The sequence below is a fragment of the Myotis myotis genome, unplaced genomic scaffold (genome assembly GCF_014108235.1).
Source record: "Myotis myotis isolate mMyoMyo1 unplaced genomic scaffold, mMyoMyo1.p scaffold_m19_p_8, whole genome shotgun sequence".
In the NCBI taxonomy this organism is placed as follows: domain Eukaryota; kingdom Metazoa; phylum Chordata; class Mammalia; order Chiroptera; family Vespertilionidae; genus Myotis; species Myotis myotis.
Window position 1 is genome coordinate 69,545,957 of NW_023416390.1, and position 19,625 is coordinate 69,565,581.

Here is a 19,625-nt window from a genome sequence, read left to right on the forward strand (position 1 = left end):
ATTCCAAATCTACTGATAATTTCCTCATACATCCTTTATATATACTTCAAAATGGTTATATAATTAACATTATATATCACAATTTAATTTTAACTATAAAACATTACCTTATCTGATCCCATATGAAGTAAAAGGGGACAGTTACCAGAATTTAAAGGGAAATGTTCAAATAAGATAACTCCAAACTGTACCATCATATAGAAGAAACTTTTTAAATTGAATTGCTAACTCTCCACAACATATTTGCAAAGCAATATGAAGTTCAGGACATTAACACTGATCATGTTAAACTCTAACTTAACCCAGTTAGCTAGCTAAATATGTATCTAGAAGTTGGTGAAATTATGGTTCAGTTCTTAAAATAATGACTTAATTTTGAAAGGGTAAATCTCCTTAAAATTGTAATACTATTTCTATATTTTAGGCCCCTAATTTATTTAGCTTTGGAAGATATGTTATTACATAAACATAACTTTCCTCTTCCTTGAAAAAATACATATATATATATATATATAGTCTTCCCTAATGCACACAAATATATATATATATATATATATGTATATATATATATATATATATACACATACATACATATCTGGTACATATCTAGATATTGTTAGCATCCCTTCTGTATTACTGAATTCTCCCTAAATTCAAAAGGTTGGGATATAACTACACTGCACTTTGGTCAGAAGAAATGGCAGAAAAATGGTGTATCAGAAGATTGAGGTGGCCCAGTGGATGATCCAGGGAAGGTACTATAGTTTTTAAGACTTTAGGAAATTGGTGTTCTCTAATTTCAAAGATATCTGCTTCTTCTTTTAGGAGGTTGAGACTCAAATCAACTCTATGAGATAAGTGTACCTGAAACCTTTCAAAAAACCCCTTTTATTGAGGAAGAAGCAGGTTGGGAAAAATTAAGAGATGTACTCAAGATCAGGATATAAGTGGTGAGATTGGACCTTTTAATTCCAAGTTCATTCCTTTTAGAATATTAGAACTACATGTGGCCTTAGAGAACATCTACTTCACATTCCATATTTCTAAATCTTTCTGGTGGTCTAAAAGTGTAGAAAGTTGCAGTTTGTTGGTTTAAGTTAGGCCAAATGTGACTGGTCGCTCATACATCTTTTACTGGATGGAAATCAAATAGTCAGCGTAGCAAGGTTTGAAGACGCTTGACATTTCCCACTCTTAAAATCAATCACCAATCTGAACACAATGGCTATTTCTCAGAGATTTAGGTATTGGTGTAAGTGAAGACAGGGACCTTGGAACAATTATTTTCTGAAAAGGCATTACCAACAATGATGTGAGCAAAATGTCCAGACTGCCCTCCCGTGCACGGATCCCTGGCCAGGAAATGGCCACACATCTGTCATGGGTAGTATGAGTTTGGCTCAAATCTCATTTTAATGCATTTATATTTCATACGCATTGCATTTTGACTAAGTTAACATGAGCAAGTTAGAAAAATACTTACTTAAAGATTTTCTGTGCTCTGGTTTCTGTTCTTTTATATCATTATCGTAATGACTTAGCAATTCAGTACTGGAGGATCTCTGGATTTTGAATAATTCCAGGTTTCTTGATGGAGTGCTTGGATCCTTTGGCTAGAAACACCAAACAATTAGCCAGAAAAAATTTAAAAGGAAGAAAGAATTAAAAAAAAAATAATTTGGGGATCTATTTTGATGTTAAATTTAAAAGGATGTTTAAAATAAGATAATTATTTTTGGGATGGGGCCCTCTAGAGCCAAGCTTAACATTCAAATTTATAGCAGTTATACATATGGTGCTTACTAAATCCTGTGCATTACCCTAAGCATTCCACATGCATTAACTCAATTATTCATCACAGCAGTCCTATGAGGTAGGTATTCTTATTATTATTCTTACTTTCCAGACAAGGAAACTGAAGCCAAAAGAGATAAGTAATTTGTCCAAGGCCACACAGCTAGTAAATGACAGAACCAGGATTCAAACTCATGCAGTGTGACTCCTGAGTCCTCCCATAATGACAAACTATGTGCGAGTGTGTGTGTGTGTGTGTGTGCTTGTGCATGAGTGCACGTATGTGTATGTGTGTGTGTGGGGGGATGAGGCACAAGCACTCATACCTGACTGGAAAAGAACATATATTAGAGATGGAGAAAAGTCACTTTGTTAATTTATGTTTTAAAGTTTTAGTCTGAAATCAAAATCATATAATGGGAGACAGAGCATCATGAGCAAAAACACCACACATAAAATGTATTTTCCTCTTGTATACCTTATTAAAAGCTCTCAAAAATATTTCTTCCTCAAGATTTTGCAAATATTAGTGTCCTAAAATTAGATGTTTGGTCTAGAATTAGTATAAAATGAGTAATTTTAAATAATTTGACTATTTTTTTTAATATATGTCTTTATTGATTTCAGAGAGGAAGGAAGAAGGAGAGAGAGATAGAAACATCAATGATGAGAGAGAATCATTGATCGGCTGCCTCATGCACACCCCCTATTGGGGGTCGAGCCCACAACCCAGACATATGCCCTTGACTGGAATTGAACCTGGGTCCCTTCAGTCTGCATACTGACGCTCTATCCACTGAGCCAAACCAGCTAGGGCTAATTTGACTCTTTTAAAAACATACTCTGAATGTGTGATTTAGGAAGTTCTAGATATGTAATTTTCATGAAAATAACAATCTAGCTTAATTGAAAGAACAACGAAAATCAGTACTCAGGATTATTATTTACTGGTATTAGAACCATGATATGGGCTTCAATACATTGATATTTATTTTCAAGAATATGCATCACAGACTGCATTAACTGAAAATGTAAAAATTCAGTAGTTATTAAGCACTTGTGTGCTTTTTACAGTCTCTAGGAGATGAATGTCCATGTTATTTTATTAAAAATATATGAATGCCCTGTATTTTTGAAAGAATGAAATTCAGTGAAATTTATATCCACAAATCCTATTTGCTGAAATGTTTTTAGTGGACTCTGTTTAAACTTAAAATAATTTAATATCTCTCAATCCATAGGGTCCACTTAAATGTGTGTGTTATATGCCTATGTGATAAGATTTAAATGACTATGTTTTAATTAATAAAGGTAACAGCCAAAACAAATACATACCAATCTGTCAATTGCATTTTTGATAGCGTGGAACCAATCCAATATGATGAAGTCAATATCTGACTGTAGAAGGAACTCATTTCCTGATGCTGTTGTGATCTGAAAAAAGAAAAAAATTGACAGGTAAGCAAACCAAATAAAATAGATCTCTTATAGTTTAAAAAATGTGTATCCTTTTTTTAAACAAAAAACACACACTTTAATACACTGAAATATTTTCTTGTATTCCAGTAATTGTCTTTCTGGGAACTGGGAGACTAGTATCATTTTGAATTGCTCACTATAAACTGTTTTTTCATGTCATAACAAATACATTATTGTTTTCATAATAGAACGATTAACTCAGAGTAGTTCTAAAGCTGAATTACTCCAACTCAAGGAGAAGCAAGCCAGGAAGTTCAGAATAATGCAGACAGTATCCACTTAAGTCAGAGCCTCAGAAAAATGTACCCGGGTGTGTCAGAATTCATTCTGCACTTTTGGCTCTTTCCTGTTTGTCTTTTTTAAATCTAATAGTATCTCTACATTTGATTTCCTTTTATAGAGGGCTCTAAAACAGACTACTTACCAAAGAGACTAAATGCAGACTTTTCTAAAAGGTCATTCAAATGAATAACATTTGGATATTTCTACTTTCCTATCATAAAGACCTATCAGAAATTAATAAAGGACCAATTTCCCCACCACAGGAGTGTATTAGAAATAGAAGTTTATTTACATACTTGAACCTCTCATCGAGAGTATTTATCAAATGAACATTCCCATTCCAGACTCTCTGGGCTGTTAAATAGTTGGCAATATTTAACATATGACTATGTGTTTTTCATTTCAGCGAATCTTTTTCTCCCAAGAACTGTGAGAGAGAGGATGGGACCCTATAGGAACAGAGCAATGCTCTTGATCTCACACATACAGGGCTACTTATAGAAGAATTGGATTAGAGTGGTTGTGGGCACGCTTTCTGCATTAGGCCATCAATCTGAACTGTGCAGATTTTCCCTTTGTTTTATTGACTTTTTGTTTCAACAGGAAGATGAACATTTCCCGGCTGCTGTCACCCATCAAGCGAGGCTTCAGAGGTTTAGAGGACTGACATTTCAACATCCTGAATCAGGAGCTAGTCACCTCTCCTCAGCCCGACTTGCTCTAAATAGGAGGTGAACACTGCAGTGTGGCACAGGTTCAGGAAATCACAAATCATGCTTCAGGCTGTCTCCATAATTCTATCATTAAAGTGACAATTATTACCCCGAATAGCTCACTCTGAAGGTTTCAGTGATTCTTATGGCAACATTTAATAACAATGGTCCCAGGGTGTTAAAGTAATCTTCAATTACACATATACATAAATATTCATTTGTCATTTATTTTTAGAAAAACTATATAGAGATGCAACATCGCTCAGGACTGAAATGAAACCATTCTTAAGGGAGATGGATTCTAACATTTCACAACTGTAAGGAGAGAGGAACTACCCAAACTACATGCAATTATGAAAAATCAAAGTTTAGAAAATAAGAGTAAATTAATTACCCACACTAGACTTGACAGAAACCAGGGCCAATCACTCTATTTATTGTTTAAAGTAAAATTGCATGTAAGATTTGGGATGGCTCAAAACAGCCCCCAAATGATCTTCTGGGGTTTTTTCCTGGTTGTTGTTTTTTTAAATAATTTTTGTTTGTTTGTTTTAACATATTTTTATTGATTTCGGAGAGGAAGGGAGAGGAAGAGAGAAATAGGAACATCAATGATGAGAATCATTGATTGGTTGCCTCCTGCACACCCCACACTGGGGATCAAGCCTGCAATCTGGGCATGTACCCTGACTGGGAATAGAATCACGACCTCCTGGTTCATAGGTTGATGCTCAACCGCTCAGCCACACTGGCCAGGCTAGTCTTTTTTACGTATCTAGTAAAACACAGTTAAGCTGATGTTTGCCTAATTATCTAAACACCCTTGCAATGTTCTTTACTTCCATAAAATCCCAAATGTTTATTTTATAAAATCTTTCCACAGAAATAGTAATCTAAAAATATAAGGTCACTTCTAACTAACCCAAGAAAACTAGTAATGTCCTTGGCCTCTACCTTAATTCCAAATCTACATGTAAAATATTTTTATTATGTATGTGTTATATCACAATTTGTTAGCATACAAAAAGAAAAATATCTTAGCCCAAACATAATCTACAATATATTTCCCTGCCGTTATAAATAAACTATTATTGAAATTATAAAAATATATATATAATTAGATTTCCTGCACCCTGAAGGTTTCAGAAAGGGCCAATATAGTTCAGTTTCCAGGCTAGTAAGTTCAAACAGTGATAAAATATAAGTACTAAGCAGGGCATTTGCATTTTTGGTGCATTTTATATAATGGAAAGGAGATCTTTTACTGCTAAAACAACCACAAGCAAAAATGAGTTTCAAAGGTTTCTCTGTCCAAACATTTTACTGCATTAATCATACATAATCATTGATTTATTAATTCATTTTGGGAAGCTAGATCAGAACTATATGAATGCAATTTCTTCAAAACATACTGTCAGAGAGATACAGTTCACTTCCTTCCTACTGTCTTTCCACTGATCTTTTGCGTTACTAGACAGTCTGGAGAAGTCTGCTACTGCTCTCTACAGTTTAAAAGCATCCACTTCTTAATTACAGTCAGTAATTGACTGTTCTGTTCCATCCCAGTCACTCACAGGAAAGCAATTTCAAAGTCTTTGAGTGGCAAAACCCACTTAACTCAGGTTCTCCATCCACTTTTTTACATTACCTCTTTAAGTTTTCTGATAAATGATTTTCTTAATCATATTAGAACTTTGAACAATCAATTTTTCAACACTCGTGGGGGGAAAAAAGACATCAGTAAAGAATGTTAGTTTTGACTGCACCTTTTGATTGAAAACCCCTGATGACAATCAAAGTGATGTAGAACTAATAACAGACATAAACTATTTGATATTAAGCCATACTAATGTATTCTTTTAATAACATGTTTTGCTTAAGTGACAGATCCTGGGGTGAAGAGGATAAAGATTTTACAGGAAATATAATAAGTGTAGGCAAGAGCTACTGGTTTCCATTTTTCTTAGAAGCCTTTAGACAAATATCTCTTGAAACCCTTTTTCTCCACCAAGTCCAATTTGTAAGGGCTATATCTTGGCACCAAAGCAATCTTAATGAAATATGCTAATTGTAATAATAGCTATCTTTAAATACCTGTCTGGGGAAATTTGCCCCAAACATTTTCACACTAAAAGAATGATCCATCTGAATTCTTGCTCATAACAAATGTATGTTTAGGAAATTATACAAGCATATCCACTGGACAAATGTCTAACAAACACATTCCTTAAGTCTTTTTGGTATTAATTCAATAATAGTTTTCCCTTGTGCTAAGAACCTCGGTCTGTGTCCTGGCTTGGTTCCTCAGAAAATGGAGGAGGGGTAACCCACCTCCAAACTGCACTGAGAAGACAGGAGAAAAAAACAGGTTTTTAGGCTTTCATTAACAAATGTAATATTATTGTATTAATTGAAAATGCCTTAAAGGAGTTTTAACAAGTAACATTTATGTTTATTGAATATTGTCAATTAACTGTCAACCTTGCCAATATGGTGCTGGCAACTAGTCTTTCCTATGTTAGATTTTCTTTTCCTCACCTGAGGATACTCTTATATTTATTTTAGTGACAGAGGAAGAGAGAGGGGGAGAGAGAGAGAAACATCTATCCGAGACATTGATCAGTTGTCTCCTGTACACTCCCAGATTGGGGACTGAACCCGCAACCTAGGTATGTGCCCTGACTGGGAATCGAACCCATGACCCTCCAACCAAGTGAGCCACCCAGCCATGTTAGATTTTAATTTAAATAAGAAAGTAATATGTAAAATGGTATTTATGCTATTAAAATTTTAATACTTTGATTTAGCAGAATAGAAAAAATCTTTTCTAGAATTTCACATTTTTTTTCTGACTATAAGAATAATTGAATTTATTGTTTAGAATTGGAAAAATAAAAAATTAAAAAGCAAATTAAACCTATTTATAGGTTCATAATGTTAACATTGTAGACATTTTAATTTAGTTATTTGCAATATTTTATAAATAATAATCAAATAAATTCAATAATGATCAACAGACAATTGTATACTATATATAGATATCAGTAAAACATATTTGGTGGTTAAATATTGTCGGATATTCTGTTCCAGTTGGCCTCAAATGCATATTGAGACACTATCAGAGATGCAAGAGATAATGAGCAATATGTGTTCCCCTCTTTCATAGTAGCATTCTTCCTATTGTAGAATCAATCCCACAAATAATTATTGTTTAGGAGACTGTGAGGATGTGTTTCTGACCAAACATTGTCCAAACTATCAAGGAGAACTAATTAACATCCACAAAATGTAAGGCATATTGCTAGAAGCTACAGATACACAGCCCCCACCCTCAAGAGCTCACAATCTGTTTGGATAAATAGGACATATGTATAAATAACAAAAGATAAACAACAACAGAAAATGGCCTATATAAAAATCCCAATGTGAGTGGCACAGACAAGACTCACGTCAAGATTTCAGAGGATGGAGTAATTACTGAAGACACATTTACATCATGGAATTATGCATAAACTGTTGGTCATGATATGTTATTTGTTAAAGGTTGATTGTATCGGAACTTTAGTATATTAAGAATATGAACACTGCCACTTGGTATGCAAAGTGATATCAGCTTTAACGATCTCAAAGCACATAATAAACATCCTTCAAATGCAGCTTCCTTCCACTATCATAAAGTAATTTTGCAAATGAAGAAAATGAAGCAAATGAGAATGCCATTCTATCAAATTGGCATCATTTTAAATGATAGAATTAAGAGATTACAAAGATCTTGATTTCTAGTTCACTAGTCCTCATCAAACAGTCATATACACTCAAGGACTCTCTGCATATGGAGAAAGGACCATGAGAATTTCAGCCTAGTTGTGAAATTTGGAATACAAACCTCAGAAAAAAGTTGCTTATTTCTTTATTGTTATACTAAAAACAGCACACTTTTAAAAGATCCCCCAACAGCCTTACTCAGATTTACTTTTTCCCTTTTATTTCTCTCAAAAATTACTGCTATGGTGCAATGAAAAAGTTGTATCTAAAAGTGAATTGGAGCATCCCCAAAACTCCTTAAGATCTTAGTAGGAAGGACTAAAACAATCTCACATTTGAACTAAATAACTTTCAAATTGTGCTTAGGGTCAATCTTTGACTATAAACCCAAGGAGAGTTTATTCCACCTTAATGAAGCTAAAACTATATATAGGAAATGTGCAATAAAATATGCCAGGTATTGAAAGAACCCTAAAAATGTTAAATGATGCAGCTACAGTGATTTTACAAATAAGTGGATTACTAATTTAAAAGGAATATAATTTAATTACTATTATTTTTGGAGACACTTTGGACTTCATAATGAAATCATTACATTTGAATTAGCGAATATAAAAAGTAATGTCAAAATATACTAAGTATATTTAAAGTGACTATAAATTATTTTTGTTATTAATTTTGGCCGTATCTTTATTAAATCTAACAGCAAGAAATAGAGATATATATTTTGGCTACAAAATAGTGAGATATAAAGATATAACTTTGAAACAATAATAAATTTTTAAAAACCTTCATATTCACATATTTTTTCATCTTGCATCACACTCCACATTTGACATAGCTGATCAAATGAAGGTTGTCATGGTTATATTATAATACTTAAATTACTTGGTCTCAAAGGTGTTTATGATAACCAAAGAAATTACATTATCAAGCAGCATGTCTGTCTCAAATTACAGTCAGGTCTGAGTAACTCCTAACATTTTTATTAACATGTCGAGCAAAGTTAACATAAAACTAAGGGTAAAATATCAGTTAGAAGTAAAAGGTCTTCAATTTGTCTTTCCAAAAATGTTACTTGTTAAAACATTTTGTGAGAAAGTATCTGCCTTGTGTTCCCAATGTTGCTAGATGTTAAGTAAATATATGCTGATTATAAAAAAATAAGTTGCTTTGGCAACTCTCTTATTAAAATGCATTTGCAACCCCCATCTGTCATGAAAGTTTTGAAAAGTTTGTTTACTTTGGCTAGCAGCCTTATCCAGGGTTACCCTAGCAAACAATGATAGCAGTCTTCAGAAGTTGTGTGAGGAACAAGCCACTAGGGATCCATTTTTATTTTAATTGGCACACACACACACTTCTCTGGCCTGTCAAGAAGAACAAGCTAATGTGCATGGAGGGTCTTATATTCTCAGCTTTGGGGAGCAGTAAAGCTCCCTTTACTTAAGTAATTTAAATGATAGACTGCAAAAACTTTGCAAGTCAGAAAAATGTTTTATACTTTCTCAGGGAATATTTGTTTTAAGCAATGGAAAATGTTCTACATATCTAAAGATGTTGAACCTTATGTTATAATTACACTGTTTCTTCTGACTCTGTGAAACGTTCTTAAATCCACACGCTACTAAATGAGCCTGAGCAAAAACGGATCCTGCATTTCCACAGTTCCCCTTGTGTTAACAAATGTGCGTTCATTAGTTTCCAGATGTTTATTGGATATGTTTTCAATATGTTTGGAGTTGATTGATTTGCATGTACATGTATCAAAACCCTCAGTGGTGTCATCATATCAAAATAACCTGCCCATGTAAGCAATTTCTTATTTAATGGAAAGTAAACAAATGTTGGGCTACATACACGACAGATCTCAAGTGCATTCTGAAATCTAAGGTTTAAGGCCAACCTTTTAAGAAACAGTGCTTTTTAATTGAAATTGAGCTGTACCTTTGACACCCAAGAAATTTGGTTCATGAATTCTTACAACACAGATTTGTTCTGCATAATAAAATCGGCCCTGTAGTGAACATTCACACCCCATATCACTGTCCACTCTACCTTTCTGTTTATTAACAAAATACCCAACCCAAAAATCATTTCAAACAAAAACTCATGTTTATTCTTCCATCTGTGGTAAAATATTTGAAGCACTGAGAAACAGTCTTCTCAATATTCATGAAAGAATACTATCCAAGTAATTAGTAGATAGTTTAGCAGTTCCCACAGTTTTGCAGTCAGCTACACCAAAACTTTTGCCTGTGGTGCTCATATGAAAAACGACTGAAAAAGTGACTAATCGAAGCAGTTGGTGTATAAAGATACCAGCTTAGAGTTTTATTGCTGTTAATGTTAATTTTTAAACTTGGGGGGAGTAGTTGCCTCTAGATAAACTAATCATACTGAGAGCTGTGTTCACTGGTATCTAGCACTCAATCAGTAACTGCCAAACACAGAACAGCTTCTAGCCTGAGCTATGTTCACTGCAATATTACTCAGCTAGTTACATGGCATTTGGGAATCTGCTGCCCTTGCTACTTTTAAAGAAGAATGATTTTTATTACTTCTGTCATTTATTTAATGGACAACTTAAAATTTTTAACAAATACAAAAGTATAACATAAGCACACAATTTCTTTCCCCAAGGTATACTGGGTTGTTGTATATCCTCCTATATTTTTTTTCACTAATTGATACACATTATTTATGTCTTTATACTTTAATGGTAATGTGTGTACTTTTATAAAAATGCTTTTATTCATTTTGCTACCTATGTACTGTCATCATTTCCCACATGGATTTAAAAATAATATATTTTAGTCCCCTCACCTTCTTATCTATGTTTTCCTTTCTCTGAAATTTGGGTCTGGACATCCTATTCCTCTGCTTGCTATCATTCTAAGATCCCCCACAGCTATTATTCTGCAATGAGAACTGTTTAACTTCAGCCTGCCAGACCCGTGTGCCCTGCCACCTACCTGCTGGGTAGCACCCGCTCCACATTTCCGTCGGCATCTCTGCAATGCAGCCATCTACTACTTATTTCTTCCTTAGAGCAGGTTGCTTCCCTTGCCCAGAACCCTCTGACTTCCTCTGGCTTATTGTTAAAATCCATGTGAATGTGACCTTTACAGAACAGGGTTATTTGAAATAGATGTTCTCTTAAGTGCTCCCACGATAGCCTTCATCATAGGACACAGGGTCTATATTGCAGTGCTTCTCTGTTTCCCCCTCTGCACTATAATCACTCTAAAGCCAAGGGCAGTTTTGTTTACCCACTGAGTGGCTGCACAACCCACACCTAAGGGGCACTAGTAATTAGTAAATAAGCCTTATCTATTTTATACATTCCAGTGAACGCATTATATCCTATTGTTTGATATGCCACAGAATACTTAACTCATCCTCTATTGTAATAAAATTTTTCAATACTTCACGTGATCTCACTCATTTGTGGAATATAATGAACAACATAAACTGATGAACAAAAACAGATCTAGAGACAGAGAAGCATTGATCAGACCGTCAAACCTCAGAGGGAAGGTAGGGGAGAATGGGGTTAAGGGGGTGAGATCAACCAAAGGACTTGTATGCATGCATATAAGCATAACCAATGGACACAGACACTAGGGGGGTGAGGGCATGAGTGGGGGGGAAGGATGGGGGAATAAGGACACATATGTAATACCTTAATCCAGCGGTTCTCAACCTGTGGGTTGCGAACAATGAAAATACATCCTGCATATCATATATCTACATTACGATTCATAACAGTAGCAATATTACAGTTATGAAGTAGCAACAAAAATAATTTTATGGTTGGGGGTCACCACAATATGAGGCACTGTATTAAAGGGTCACAGCATTAGGAAGGTTGAGAACCACTGCAATCAATAAAGAAAAAAATTAAAGTAAATAAACAAATAAATAAATAAAATTTTGCAATACTATTGTGTTCCTTCAAGCAATGTAAGTAGTATATAACTCCTGGTAACACTTCTATCAGAGTAAAGAAGGCAATCCCTTTTGAAGATGAAGAACTGCAGTCCGAGACTGTATTTTTCCATACGTCAGTAAGTTCTAGATTCAAACAATAGAGTGGGTCTATATTTCAACACATAAAGCTGGGATAGAAGGTTCTTGATTATATTCCAAAGCCACCATGTATTTTGCAGGGGTGATCTTTGGTAGATCATCCAAGAATCTGACCTTACATGAGGACCTTTCTAAGTGAGAGTTGATAACATAGAAAATTGGAAACAAACTTAAGATTATCAAGAGTTAACCCTTAGGTTAATGAATAAAGTCTCAGATAATCTCAGTAAGGTGCTCATTGCTGGTCCATCAATGTTGTAGTCATTAATTTCATGAAAGCACCATTAACATTAATAAATAAGCAAGCTGTGGAGGACAGGTGGCACTAGTTATGTTTCCAATATTTTTATTTAGGATGAATTTAAGATGCAGAGACTTAAGTAGAAACAGGTACTGTTGCCATTAGTTAATTACTCACCAACGTCTCCTATTAATAAGTGCTGGGATTGCACAACAAGAATAAAAGATGTTGCAGTATGTAAGTATCTCTGTGCTATTATAACATATTTGGCTATGATTATGAGTGTTTATAAAACATTCAAGAATTGTTCCATGTCTACTTACATTAATGAGAACACCTGTTAACTTTAGTGCTGTACAGACTTATTTGCATGAGATTCAGGCTTTTGCATACTGTACATCACTTTTTGAAACAATTAGATGCTTATAGAGAAATATAGCTAAGTGAAAAACAGCAGCTTGAATGCCTTCCGGCTCAAGACAATTCAACTCCAGGTTTCAGTGAAAAACAGAAATCTGCTGAATTACAATACTGCTAGTTAGAACTGAATGTAGGTGTACTTTATATGTTTTACATTTGGAGAGCAGAAGATACACATAAAAATCTGTGCTTTAATCTTCAGGTGAAATTACAGCCAACTGAGTTTTCAGACAAGGATGCCAAGCAGTGAGAGATGGCAATGCCGCCACAATGTAGATTCTCCGTTATTTTGGGGAGCCTCTTATCCAAAGATGGTCTCTTTACCAGTTTCAGAAAGCTTCATGATTCTGCAGACGAATGCCCACCTTGTGTTGTTTACAGCCCTTCACCATAGAGCCCTTTCTATGAGATGACAGAGCTGAAAGGCCACAAGGAGCTGAGGACTCCCCTGAATCCGTCACTTCTGGGCTGCTGGTCACAGCACAACCCAAGCCTTCCAACTTAGCAAAAGTACCATAATTCCCTATCAGATGCCAGTGAGTCTGCTTTATTCATTACTCAGAGGAAATAATAGGTCCCACACTATTGGCACGTCTGTCTGCCACTCCCCATAGGATGTGAAAGTGTCTGCGATTTAAATATTTTCAGTTATTGAAAGGGAGAACTTGCACAAATCTGTGGATTCACAGCCTCTATTATCATCATATTTAAGAGGTGCAATATTTACATCAAAATGACTCAGTTGGTGATGTATGCTAAAGATAAATATGTATTTATGATCTGGAGGAGAAGTGTGATTTATAACTACTTTGTCAGACATAAACAGAGTGCCTCTGTGCTGCTCTAGTAAACACAAACTAGATGAACTATTTGCACAGGATTAATGCCACTTTGACCTGGAAAATGAGGGGACTAAGAATTGCCCTTGGAGAAAGTGTGGACTGCAAGAAAGAATGTTATCTTAGCCCTAGCCAGTTTGGCTCAGTGGATAGAGTGTCAGCCTGCAGACTGAAGGGTCCCAAGTTCAATTCTGGTCAAGGGCACATGCCCAGATTGTGGGCTCGATTCCCAGTGGGGGGTGTGCAGGAGGCAGCTGATCAATGATTCTCTCTAATTGATGTTTCTCTCTCTCTCTCTCTCTCTCTCTCTCTCTCTCTCTCTCTCTCTCTCTCTCTCTCTCTCCTTTCCTCTCTGAAATCAATAAAAATATATTTAAAAAAAAAGAATGGTATCTTATTTCCTTCTCCTATATATTTTCAGTATATAGTCTGGAAAGAAGTAAAGTTCATACTATAGTCAAACCTTAGTTTTGGTTTCTGAAAATTTTGAAACTGTATTTAACCAATAGCTTGACAATCTAGATTTTGTCCCCTATAAAACAGCATTATCATTCATTGAGGATGATAGACTAAGCTTATGTGTATTTAGGAAGTTCATGAATGAGAAAACATTTCTCTTTTCCCATGAACTATAGGTTTAAATAAATTGAAAGTGTTGAAATTTTTCTGGAAAAACTTTCAAAAACAATAATTTTGCATATTTGGGAAAATCCCTTACCATGTATTGAAAAGGGTTATCTTTTATACAAACATGAAAAAGTACCTAGCATTTCTAAACTATAATTTAGTAACATATTATATATATATATATATATATATATATATATATATATATATATAATATACATACACATAATACAGTAATATATATTATTATATAAACACTAGAGGCCCGGTGCACAAAAATTTTGGGGGAAGGGGGGGTCCCTCAGCCTGGTCTGTGCCCTCTCGCAGTCTGGGACCCCTCAGGAGATAACGCCCCGCTGGCTTAGGCCTGCTCCCGGGTGGCAGAGGGCAGGCCCAATCCCTAGGTGCAGCCCCTGGTTGGGTTCAGAGCAGGGCTGATTGGGGAGTTGGGGCGCCACCCCCTGTCATGCACAGAGCAGGGCGGATTGGGAGGTTGCGATGCCACCCTCAGTCACGCTCAGGGTAGGGCTGACTGGGGGGTGGCGGCGCCACCCACTGTCACGCACAGAGTAGGGCCAATCCAGGGGTTGGGGCGCTGCCCCCTGTCACGCACAGAGCAGGGTCGATCAGGGGGTTGGGGAGCTCCCCTCTGTCACGCACAGAGCAGGGCCCATCAGGGGGTTGAGAGGTCCCCCCTGTCACTCACAGAGTAGGGCCGATAGGGGAGTTGGGGCACCACCCCCTGACACACACAGAGCAGGGCGGATGAGAGGGTTGGGGTGCCGCCCTCTATCACCCACAGAGCAGGGCCGATCAGGGGGTTGGGGTGCCATCACTGTCACACTCAGGGCAGGGCCAATGGGGAGGTTATGGCTCTACACCATCACACACAGAGCAGGGCCCGTGGGGGGGGGGGGGTTGGGGCGCTGCACCCTGTCACACACAGAGCTGCAGGACGATCAGGGGGTTTGGGTGCTGCTCCCTGTCACGCTGATCCAGGTGCCGGGAGGCCTCTCGGCTCCGTTGATCCCGGTGCTGGGAGGCATATTACCCTTTTACTATATAGGATAGAGGCCTGGTGCATGGGTGGGGCTGGCTGGTTTGCCCTGAAGGGTGTCCTGGATCAGGGTGGGGGTTCCCACTGGGGTGCCTGGCCAGCCTGGGTGAGGGGATTATGGCTGTTTGCAGCTGGTCACACACTCTTCAGGGTGGGGGTCCCCACTGGGGTGCCTGGCCTGCCTGGATGAGGGGATGATGGCTGTTTGCAGCTGGTCACACACCCTTCAGGGTGAGGGTCCCCACTGGGGTGCCTGGCCAGTCTGGGTGAGGGGCTGAGGTCTGAAGCTCCCAACTGCTCTTTTTTTTCTTTTTTTTTTTATTCTGGGCCAGCTTTAGCTCTGGCTCCAGCTCTGAGGCCTCTGCTGCTGAAAGCAGGTATCTGGTTTGTTTGGGTTCTATAATCGAAACAATGTATAACTCCAGCTCTGAGATCCCGGCTCGCTGAAAGCAGGTTTCTGGGGTTTTGTTTAGCTTCTATATTTGTTATAATGTTTCAAACTGCAGGCTCAGAGGCCGGCAGCGGCAGGCGGGGAACGTTGGTTTCCTCTGTCACTGAGGCAAGCAAGCCTCATGTTAGTTTCAAGCTGCCTGGCTGCCGGCCGCCATCTGGGCTGGCAGTTCATTTGCATATCACCCTGATTAGCCAATGGGAAGGGTAGCAGTCGTACACTAATTACCATGTTTCTCTTTTATTAGATAGGATTATAATATATAACTTAATGGAATTTCAAAAAACACTTATCCTATATAATAAAAGGCTAATATGTAAATAGACCGAATGGCAGAACAACTGGAACAACTGAACAACCAAGCAGTGAGAGATGGCAGGGGGAGTGTGTGGAACATGGTGGGTTCTGGCCACGGCAGGAAGGTGAAGCAGGTGAGCAGGGTGCCAGACCAAGGAGGGGCACCAGTCACCATCATTGGGGCGAGCCTCTGGTGGTTACTGAAAATGCTTTGCTCCCACATGTCGTGGTGCTGCCCGGTGCTTGCACCTGCTGCTGGCGTCGGCCCTACTTGCATCCACTGCTGGCGCCAGAGTCTCCACTCACACCACTGCCAGCACCTGGTGCCGGCCCAGATCTCTCGGTGCCATCAGCGGGTGCGAGCAGGGCTGCCAGTCCCAATCACCCCTCAGGGCTTCTCTATCTCCCCCTGCTCCTGAGGGGAGATCAGGGCCAGCAGCCACCTCTCAGACCCATTGCCAGCGCCGGCCCTGCTCTTACCTGCAGCCGGCACTGGAGCTGTTGCTTGAACCCACTGCCGGTGCCCGGTGTTGGTCCCGATCGCTTGGGCCACCAGTTGGTGCAAGCGGCCGGCCCCAATTGCTTCATGCCTTCAGCAGGTGCGAACGGGGCCGATGCTACCGTCAGCGCGTGGGAGCGGTGACAGTGGGAGCGGGGCTGTGGACAGACAGGTAACCAGGGGCTGCGGTGGGAGGAGCCAGGCTGGGGTGTGGAGGATGGGCCAAGACCCGTCCCTGTGCCTACCACAGCCTTGCGGCCCACAGTTCCTTTCAAGTTGCACGAATTCGTGCACTGAGCCCCTAGTGATTATATAATAAATAATAACATCAATTAATTGAGCAGCAGGCCCCACCAATCTAGTAATGGAGACATATAACATCTAGAATGACACACCCATCACACAATGCTAAATGTATGAAGAATCACCTTAACACTCCTTACTCTCCCTCCCCACAAAATAATATTTTAGTTAGAAGTAGTAAAAAAGCTAACTTTAAAAAATGTATATTGGCTGCATTATCAGTAGGGCAACTATATAATTTATTGCCTACATGTAAATGTAACAATTTTAAAGGGAAAAGAGGTACAAACTATTAATAACTGCACCAGGACAATAGGTCTACTCTGTGTATATTGGTACATATGGATCACTATTCATCACATACGACACTACAGAGCCATTCAGCAACCGCTGATCTTTAGGTGCTCAGTGAACACCCCCTGGAGTCTAATTCTAGGAACTATGAGGTATTCCAAAAAAGTTAGCAGTAACTTTTGTTTTTAGAAAGCTTAAAATCTACTGTGAAAATACAAAACCAAGATGGAAAAACAATTAGAAAACAATAATTAATTGTGATTCAAGATGGACATACATACTAATTTTTTAGGAACAAACCAAAGTTTCTCTAAGGGCAAATTGGAGTCCTCAAGGAAGAATGTTAGAGAAGGTTCGTACAAGGACAGATGGGTTTAGTGCAGGGGTGGGCAAACTTTTTGACTCGAGGGCCACAATGGGTTCTTAAACTGGACCGGAGGGCCAGAACAAAAGCATGGATGGAGTGTTTGTGTGAACTAATATAAATTCAAAGTAAACATCATTACATAAAAGGGTACAGTCTTTATTTTTTTAGTTGTATTCATTTCAAACTGGCTGGATCCGGCCCGCGGGCCATAGTTTGCCCACGGCTGGTTTAGTGGGAGAAAAGGAGGGAAAGAGAATCACACAGTTGATGAGCAACTTGTACAAAGACTGGCAAGCACGAAAGGCTATGACTTCTCTATAGGACATGAAGAGGCTGTTCCTAAGTCCTCTTCTGGGCTCTTCTCCCTGTGCTCACCCTATAAATGGAGGTGGCATCAGCATTCTCTTGTAAGTCTTGATTCTTCTCATGCAAGGACACACTCCTGAAGCACATCACCCACACCACTGTTTTCTTTTCTTTTTTTTTAATCAGTTATAAACTGACAAATCTTTATTTTATGTTTCTAGTTCAGACATCTCTTTTGGTATCTATTCCAATCCACAATGCCATCATTCCTGTCAGATCTCCCTACTGCCAGTCTGTATTACAATCCATTCTCTGCAACCACTTATTAGTGAATTCCTAATTTGACTGATATCAGAGTCATCATTGGAGATCTTTATATATACAGATTCTCATGCTCACAGGGACCTAAAGAATCAGACCTTTGGCATAGGACCTAGGGAATCTGTTTACAGAGTTCCACACTGAGTTGGGCTTGGCGACTCTAAATTATACACAAATGTTTAATCCAAACGCATATCTGTCTCCTGTAGTTCAAAAGCCAGTGACTGGATGATTATTATCCTCAAGATAAAATCTAAATTCCTTATATGGATTACTTCATGATTACTCTTTCTGTCTCTAACCTTTTCAAGTCCTCTACTTATCAACTGTATAACTCCAAACAACTTATTTAGGATCTTTGTATTTCAATATCCTCACCCATAATCTGAGGAAAATAATAATATATACCTTAAAGGACCTTGGTTATATAAAATATAATTCAGGGAAAGAATTTAGCATAGTACCAGGCACATAGTAACTACTAAAAAATATGGTGGTTATTATTTGATTGATTGATAGTCTCCTGGGTTTTGGCAAATTCCTCTTCTTTATTCAGGTAACTACTCAGACATCATCTACTTAGAAAAGGCTCTTCTAACCTCTGAAGATCAAAAAAAAGAATTGTCCCTCCAGTAGCCTGTACTTACTCGATTATGGTATTCATTTCACTATTGCAATTACTTAGTTACTTTTCCAACCCTGAGGACGAAGACCATGTGTCCCCAGTACTTAACTGAACACCTCGAATACCACAGGCTCTCAATAAAAGGTTAGGAAATGCATTATAGCTCAGTTGACTTACCTCTGTACTGTGGAGTTGTGGTACTCAGATAACAAAGGACCTTAAAATGTAGAAAACATGTCTGACTTGGTATGTTAGGCAAGAGGAAAAGAGCATGAGCTCCCTGAGCAGCTGTATCAGTAGGGCCATATCATAGTGTCAGAGGAGTGGAGACATTCTCTTAAAGCTGCATCTCTATTGAAACTTCCCTAATTGTCAACATGATGCTGTCTTCCACGGTTGTGCCAGGGTAGCTCTCCTGAAAGATGATATGCCAGATACACCACTGCCAGCCATCTGACGCATGGGCCTCCATTAGGTCTCCTGGACTTTCTAAAGCTCTTTCTTGCTCTCAGCCTTTTTGCATTTTTTTCCAAACAGCTCAAGCAGCTTGCTTCTCTGCCTTTGATTTTAGATGCTAGGCTTCTGAGATGCTTGGCATTTATATCAGATTTTTAACTCACTCCTAGGTAACTTGATGTGATCTTGGGCCCTGAGAGTTGAGACTGCACCTGGTTCTCACTATCCTGTCTTCACTGAAGATCAGTTCTATAACTCTACCCTCATCTTGTTTGTTGGCTTCTGATTTCTATTCTGGTGGCTTACATAGCACACAGACCCTCTCAGCTGACGAGAGTCCTTTTTGTCAGTATCCTCTTCAGGAACTGGGGCCTGCTGAGCATCTCCCTGTCTCTCA

The 19,625-nt window shown here is 38.2% G+C and overlaps 1 protein-coding gene across 1 annotated transcript in view; it reads right to left on the reverse strand.

The window, feature by feature from the left end:
* ARHGAP15 (Rho GTPase activating protein 15) overlaps positions 1 to 19,625 on the reverse strand; it is a 666,367-nt gene that overhangs the window by 331,188 nt on the left and 315,554 nt on the right. Inside the window, exons 7-8 of the mRNA XM_036320866.1 lie at positions 3,130 to 3,228; positions 1,484 to 1,613 (exon numbers count right to left, since the gene is read on the reverse strand). Of these exons, the coding sequence (XP_036176759.1) occupies positions 1,484 to 1,613; positions 3,130 to 3,228 (229 nt within the window). The remainder of the gene's footprint in view (positions 1 to 1,483; positions 1,614 to 3,129; positions 3,229 to 19,625) is intronic.